Consider the following 7,849-nt stretch of genomic DNA (forward strand, 5'->3'; position numbering starts at 1 on the left):
CTTCCTAACGCCAACCACTCCGTGAGTGTAAATATATATATATATGTCATGGTTCTTTAAGTTTCTGTTTACAAGGCTTTGGTTGGCCTGAGGCGATAGTAGAAGACATTTGTCCAAAGTGCCATGCAGTGGGGCTTAATCCAGAACCATGAAGTTGGTAAGCAAGCAACTTACCACACAACCACTCCTGATATATATATTTATGATTATGCCTATGTATATACATAAAAAGTTGTCAAGTATGAAATTTGTAGTATGGTATATGGTAAATTTTGACAGCTGTTCAGTTTGTACCATCAGTATATTTTGACAATCCATATTTTTTGTTAGAAAGCTGAGACATTTATTTCTTTATTCTAACACATTTTGTGCTTTATGAAGTATTGGATTGTCCAGAGAGTTCATGCTGATTTTTAAAGGAAAGAAAAAGGCCAATAGATACTTGCCATTACATTTTTAATCAACCACATATGAACCATTTTGTTGCACAATGCATCTCCATCTTTCCTTTAACTTGAAAATACCCTCTTCCCAGAATTGAGGTGGTTTCATGGCAAAGAATTCATCAAGGTATCTTTTTATGTCATCCAAAGAATTGAAATTTTTACCATTAAGACTATTCTACAGAGACCTGAATAAGTGGAAATCCAAAGAAGCAATATCTGGTGAATATGGAAGGTGGGGTAACACATCCCAGCTGAGCTGCAGCAATTTTTGTCTGGTTCCCAAAGCATCAAGTGCCGAAAATGAACTTTCTTATCTTCCATTTTAAAGGATTACAGAATTAACACAGGTTATAGGAACATAAACCTTCTTCCCCGAAAAGATAGCTTAAACTGTGCTCTAAATGAAGGTGTAGTCAAATCCTATTTTCTGGACTCAACCATGTTCTAAAATAAGTCGAAAGGTAAACTACTATAAATCGGCACAAACTTTCTGGACAACCCAATATTTATAAATCGTTTTTTACTATTTTTGTTTAGAGATGGATCAGTTGGAAATTCATACAGTTTTGAAATATGAGTTCTTTTACAGACAGCTCAGAATATTAATGGAGTATTTCATTCTAATGTTATTACACAGCAGACAGTATCACATTGGTTTGCAAACTTTCATTCTGGTAACTTTCGCCTCACAAATGAGCAATGCAGTCGACTGCAAACAAAGGTGGATAATGTTGAACTGCAAGCCACCGTCGAGTCAGATCCATCTCAAAGTGCCCGTGAATTATCATTGTTGTTTGATGTTAGAAAGCAAACAATATTGACTCACCTAATTCAAATTGGTAAAGTGAAAAAGTTCGATAAGTGGATTCCACAGGAACACAATGAAAATCAGAAAAAGCAACATTTGGAAGCCTGTATTATACTACTTTCTCATCACAAAAATGAATCATTTTTGGATCGAATTATAGCATGCGATGAAAAATGGATCCAATACAACAACTGGAAATGGTCAGCACAATGGTTGGATGAAAACGAGTCACCAAAACACAGTCCAAAAAGCAAAATTCATCAAATGAAGCTGATAATGTGTGTTTGGTGGTCTAGTGCAGGTGTGATCCATTATGATTTCATTAAACCTGGCTCATCAATTACAGCCAGGGCAAAAGAGACTGATAGAATAAGTGCTAGGCTTACAAAGAATAAGTCCTGGGGTCAATTTGCTCGACTAAAGATGGTGCTCCAGCATGGCCACAGTCAAATGTCTGAAACAAGTAAAAGAGTAAAGTGTAAAGAGAGATAGCTTTTCATGTAAGTTAGGGAAATCCTAGTAACTATGTGTAGTAAGATAAAATTTCTTAAACCTCCTTTGTGGTATTTGATGGATTCAATAGTACTAAACCTTTCAAACATTTTAATGATTTACTTACGAAATTTAGCTTTATAAGAAAAAAAAAAGGGGTATATAAAAATTTTTGCATAGTATTTTCCTGAGATGTGGAGGTGCAATGGCCCAGTGGTTAGGGCAGCGGACTCATGATCGGAGGATCGCAGTTTCAATTCCCAGACCAGGCGTTGTGTGTCTTTTGAGTGAAAACACTTAAATGCTCCACAAGGCTCCGGCAGGGGGTGGTGGCCACCTCTATTGTACTCTTTTGCCCCAACTTTCTCTCACTCTTTCTTCCTGTTTCTTGAGTAACACTGCGATGGACTGGTGTCCCATCCAGCTGGGCGGGGGGACACATATGCCATAGAAACAGAGAAACCGAGCCCCATGAGCCTGGCTAGGCTTGAAAAGGTCGCATAAAAAATAAAGATATTTTCCTGAGATATCATTAGGTAAAATGGTTGGTAAACACTGTGGGGAGTTTTCCCTCTCAGCAAGCTGAGTGAGCACTTGCATTTGCTAACTCTGGTTTCGTATATATGGCTTGTATAATAAAACAAGATTAAAGCGTTTTACTTTTTTTACTCGCAGTGTATTTTGTATAGATATACCCAATATAACCTATTTGCTTATTGCTATGTAAGTGCATGACTATCCTTTGACTTCTCTGCTATGAGATTTTTTAATTTTCAATTGATATTCTTTAATTACCCAAGCTTAACCAGATTCTTACGTTCTGACGATAACTTTCATCACTCACTTTGAATTACTCAAAGATAACAGGCAAGGTCATGCAAGTTAAGAAAATTTTAATTGCTTCAATCAAAAGCTAATATAGTTGATAGTGAAAGCAATAGAACTGCATCTATTCATGGTTTCATTTAAAACTATATTTTTACAAGTTTCATCTACATTAAAGATTCATTTATTGAATAATTTTATCACATAATTAAAAATAAGATAAAATTACACCGGAATCTGAACTTTGATAGTCTTGAATTCTTTGAAATAAGTATAAGCTGAATATACTTGACTCTTTTAATATCGATTGTTTGTAAACATGAAGTCTTGGCTTCTGTCGTTTAAACTGATTATGGAGAGTGAAGATTCCAGAATCACTTTATTTAGATCAAATCAAATAATCGTTCAATTTCATCCTTCATTGCACCAATCTATTTTTCTAAACAAACAACTGGAAAAATCTCAATAACATTAACTGAAACTACTTAATTGCAAAGAAAATAATTAACTGGTTGTTATAACAGATTTGATGTTATATGTTTTTCCATACATCATTCTGAGACATCTGTGTCACATCATCAGTGAAGCTTCCTTGGGTCACTGGGTATTTTGGGTTTCTTAACAATTAGAGAGCCTCACCCAATTAACGCTGTCAGGGTTGATCAAGCTTTAGCTTGATTTCAGTTAGCATTACCATTCCAAAGCTCATACTTCCTGATGCTCAGCCACCTTGATGTAACCATAGTCAACTTGAAGGATATCTGCAATTCCAGCAGGTGGATCGAGCCAGCATGCTGTGGGTTCAGCAAAACAGACTGACCTCAAAATGCTCTGCACCTCAAAATTCTGGTGTTTTCAAACATTACATAAGTAACCAAATTATGGAATTACATGGCGAATTTGCAGATCCATCACAGTTGTTGTTTTCAATGCTTTTGACTTTGTGGAACATTTTATATAAAAGTAAAAAATTGATGGTTTCCCATGTTTTATAAGTCATTCAAAATTGGGCATAAAGCATTTTTCACAATGCTCATCCATCAACATGGATATTCTAAAACCTCAAATTATATATTTAAAAGTCCTTGGTATATAGGTGCAGGAGTGGCTGTGTGGTAAGTAGCTTGCTTACCAACCACATGATTCTGGGTTGAGTCCCACTGTGTGGCACCTTGGCCAAATGTCTTCTACTATAGCCTTGGGCTGACCAAAGCCTTGTGAGTGGATTTGGTAGTTGGAAACTGAAAGAAGCCCATCGTATATATGTATATATATATATATATATATATGTGTGTGTGTGTGTGTGAGTATATTTGTGTTTGTGTGTCTGTGTTAGTCCCCCCAACATCGCTTGACAACCGATGCCGGTGTGTTTATGTCCCCGTAACTTAGTGGTTTGGCAAAAGAGATTGATAGAATAAGTAATAGGTTTACAAAGAATAAGTTCTGGGGTCGATTTGCTCGACTAAAGGCGGTACTCTAGCATGGCCACAGTCAAATGACTGAAACAAGTAAAAGAGTAAAGAGAGTATCTCTAAGTTACAATTTGTGATGCACCAGAGCGACACAGCACACTACACTGTGTTAGTGCTTCAAACGAAATGCTAGTGAGCCTAGTATTTGACCGTAGTTTATTTTATCAACCCCAAAAGGAAGAAAAGCAAAGATGATCGCAGTGAGATTTGAACTCAGAATGTAAATTATCAGAACAAACACTACAGAATTTTCCCAATGCTTTTACAGTCCGCTAGCTCACCTCTTCAAATAATAATTATTTCTAATTAAGGCACAAGATCAAGTAATTTGAGATGACGTGGTCAGTTGCTGCCCTTGTGACAAAATTTGAAACCTTTATTATTATTACCATTATTATTATTATTATTATTGTTATTATTATTATTATTATTATTGTTATTATTATTATTATTGTTATTATTATTATTATTATTATTGTTATTATTATTATTATTGTCAAGATGGCAGCGAGCTGGCAGAATCGTCACCGTGCCGGGAAAAATGCCTAGCGGCATTTCGTCCGTCTCCTATGTTCTGAGTTCAAATTCTGCTGATGTCGACTTTGCCTTTTTTCGTTTCGGGGTCGATAAAATAAGCACCAGTTGAACATTGGGGACGATGTAATCGACTAACCCCACTTCTCCCAAAATTTGAAATGATTATCATCATCATCATCATTATTATTACGGTGAAGCAATATCCCCTTGTATCTATTTACAGTTCAAATCTGGTGTACCATCATCAGCTGATCAACGTATCATATTACAAAGACGACAACAGTACCCTTTTGTTAGTGCTGCCAACAGATTTGTAAGTTTCGATATTCTATCATTCATATTTTGTCTTACGTTAATTAATGAATTAATTGGATATATAATTAATTAATTAATCGATTAACTTTGTAATTAATTAATTCATTAATTAGCTATATAATTAATTAATTCATATATTCTGTCGTTTTCACTACCAGCATTGTTTTCTTGGGAATGTCGAATATATCTAATTATTCAACAGAAAGTCTATTTGTTTTAAATACTCACCCCAGCATATGTATGTATGTATGTATGTATGTATGTATGTATGTATGTATGTATGTATGTATGTATGTATGTATGTATGTATGTATGTATGTATGTATGCATGCATGTATGTATGTATGTATGTATATATATATATGTATGTATATATATATGTATGTATCTGGGTAATATAATTGTAAATACACACACACACGCGCACATTGGGATAGAGAGAGAGTTTTACAGGATCAGTTAAAAAAGCCAAAACCCCCCAAAACCATGCACTCAATTCAACTATAATGAATTAATAATCATTTAATAAATACAGGTGTTATGAGTGAGCTGCTGCAGGTATCATTCTAGAAACGCTTTATATTCTTCTTACCCTCTTATATCTGAAATTAGGTGTTGCGTGTACAATCCAGCGATCATTCAAGCCCTTGTAATATGGCTACTCATTGAGAATGTACGGGAATACATGTGAAAAAAGAAGAAACGTTCGAACCTAAATGAGGATAATTCTGTTCTTGGAAGCTAGGATAGCGTTTAATTATCACACGAGGATTTGTCAGAAAATGTTCTAATTTTAAAGGAAGAATATTGCTAATTATTATTATTATTATTATTGTCAAGATGGCAGCGAGCTGGCAGAATCGTCACTGTGCCGGGTAAAAAATGCTTAGTGGCATTTCGTCCGCCTCCTATGTTCTCAGTTCAAATTCTGCTGAAGTCGACTATGGCAAAATGACCATTCCGAAATACAACAAATATTGCTAATATTAAGTGCATATGGCTAAGAGAGACGAAATGAGTTTTATATTTGTGAGTATGTGAGTCAGTATTGAACATGGAAGTTTACAGTTTCAATTTAGAGTATCGAGAGAATGTAAAAATCCATGGCTAGCACTTGAATAGGCGAATTGCTAATTTGTATCGAACTTTGTGAGAGGGAGGGCTTTTCAGTTTGATAAAAGAAATTTGTCTAGATGCATACATCTTGTTAACATCTCTGATCTCGAGTTTAGATAGTCAGTGATATCCTTCAACTTAATTAATTTGTGTGCGGAGTTTGAACGTAGAAGGTAATGTCGGACGAAATGCTGCTAAGAATTTTGTTCATCTTACTGACGATGAACAATAAAGACTTATAATAAAAATACCAAAGAAGAAGTAAATGAGAACGTGAGAATGGGGCGCAAGGGAATTATAATAAATAGGTAATTAATGTGCCAGTGATGATAGGGTTTGTATGCATATTTGGTGAGGCGAACTTTATATTCTATGTCTAACATATTGGTACAGGGTTCTGGTTCGTTGTTAACACTTTGCCGCTCCGAAGCATTTTCATAAATTTGCCCTAAACGTCCTTTCTTGTTTTTAGACTGTTATTTAGCCCATGTTTCATACGTTCCGAGTTATATAAAGCTTTCCTTTCATAAGTTCCAAGTTACTGAAAAAACTTGAGATTGTGCACCATATATGATGCATGGAAGCCAGAGAAATATTTCTTTGTTTATCACTCGGGACACACAAGAGAAGCAAAGGGTTAAAATCAATGTCATGAAGTTATTTTTCTGGGATTTGAATGGGATGGTAGTTATATTTCAAACCACTCCAATATGGATATATTCCAAAGTGTTGCGTGATGCATATAAAAGTAGCTTCTTTTGAGAACATTTTTGAATAATCATTAATAATCATATTAAATTTTGAGTTGGTTAGATTTATCGTCAAGTTTTATAGTTCTGAATTGTATAGAAAAATCTACTTTATAAGTATTTGCCAAAATCTTAACAGTGATCAGTATTCATTGCTTATAAACTCACGAATCTATTTATCGAAACCCACCTAACGATATCTAATTTAAATTTAGCATTAATCTTAAATCTAATTCTAACCCTTAATATGATCTAATACTTCTAAGTCAAAATCGGAAAATCTGGATTAAAACCGAACAGTAGGAAAACCAACACGCAACTGCATATCTTACAAGACAATGGAGGTAGCAGGGAAAATGTCATTTCATGGAAGAAGCTTTAATTAGGAGAATTCTGTGAGCTGGAGATTATATAAAACAATAAAAAGGAAGGAAAGGAGAATCGAGGAGTATGTAAGAAAGGACAAATCTCGAAGAGAGGTCGTTATCTGCTTAGTTTTTATATCTTCAGCAAATGGGAGACAGTGAAACTGTGAAACTGATTTAAAATATAAATTAACCCTTTCAATTCGCTACCATGAATCAGGAAATGTTGTTTATTTATAATCAAATGTACTGTTATAAATAAACCTAGTTATATAACTATTTAACTATTTGAGTTCTATATCTATTTAAGGTAGAAAACATTAAGAGCTGATATGCGCCTATACATACACACATATCCTTTCATTGACCTTCAACTCTTGATAAAATAGTAGGGGTGCCGTTATGGTATATGGTATATCTAGGGTGCCTAAGGCTGATGGGGCCCGTCCCTCTCGAGATCTGATTAAAGCTGATTCTTCCGGAATGAGAGAGAGAGAGTGAGAAAGAGAGAGAGTGAGAGAGAAAGAGGGGGGAGAGAAGAATTTACTAATGTAGTGGACTAGTATTTATTGAGCTCCGAAAGGATCAAAAGCACAACCAGAAGAAATGCAGACTATTGATTCACCTACTCCATCTTTGAAATGAACTTTGTATAGTGTTACACCACACATGCTTAATAACCATATATTCACAGCTGCGCTGGACAAAACAGAATAGACTA

General features: G+C 34.9%; 1 protein-coding gene across 1 annotated transcript in view; it reads left to right on the forward strand.

Moving 5' to 3' along the window:
* The window catches only part of LOC115209447 (protein inturned-like), a 156,177-nt gene that overhangs the window by 26,028 nt on the left and 122,300 nt on the right, over positions 1–7,849 (forward strand). The window contains exon 6 of the mRNA XM_036500960.1: positions 4,807–4,896. Coding sequence (XP_036356853.1) covers positions 4,807–4,896 — 90 coding nt within the window. The remainder of the gene's footprint in view (positions 1–4,806; positions 4,897–7,849) is intronic.

This window comes from Octopus sinensis, linkage group LG3, assembly GCF_006345805.1.
Source record: "Octopus sinensis linkage group LG3, ASM634580v1, whole genome shotgun sequence".
Lineage (NCBI taxonomy): Eukaryota > Metazoa > Mollusca > Cephalopoda > Octopoda > Octopodidae > Octopus > Octopus sinensis.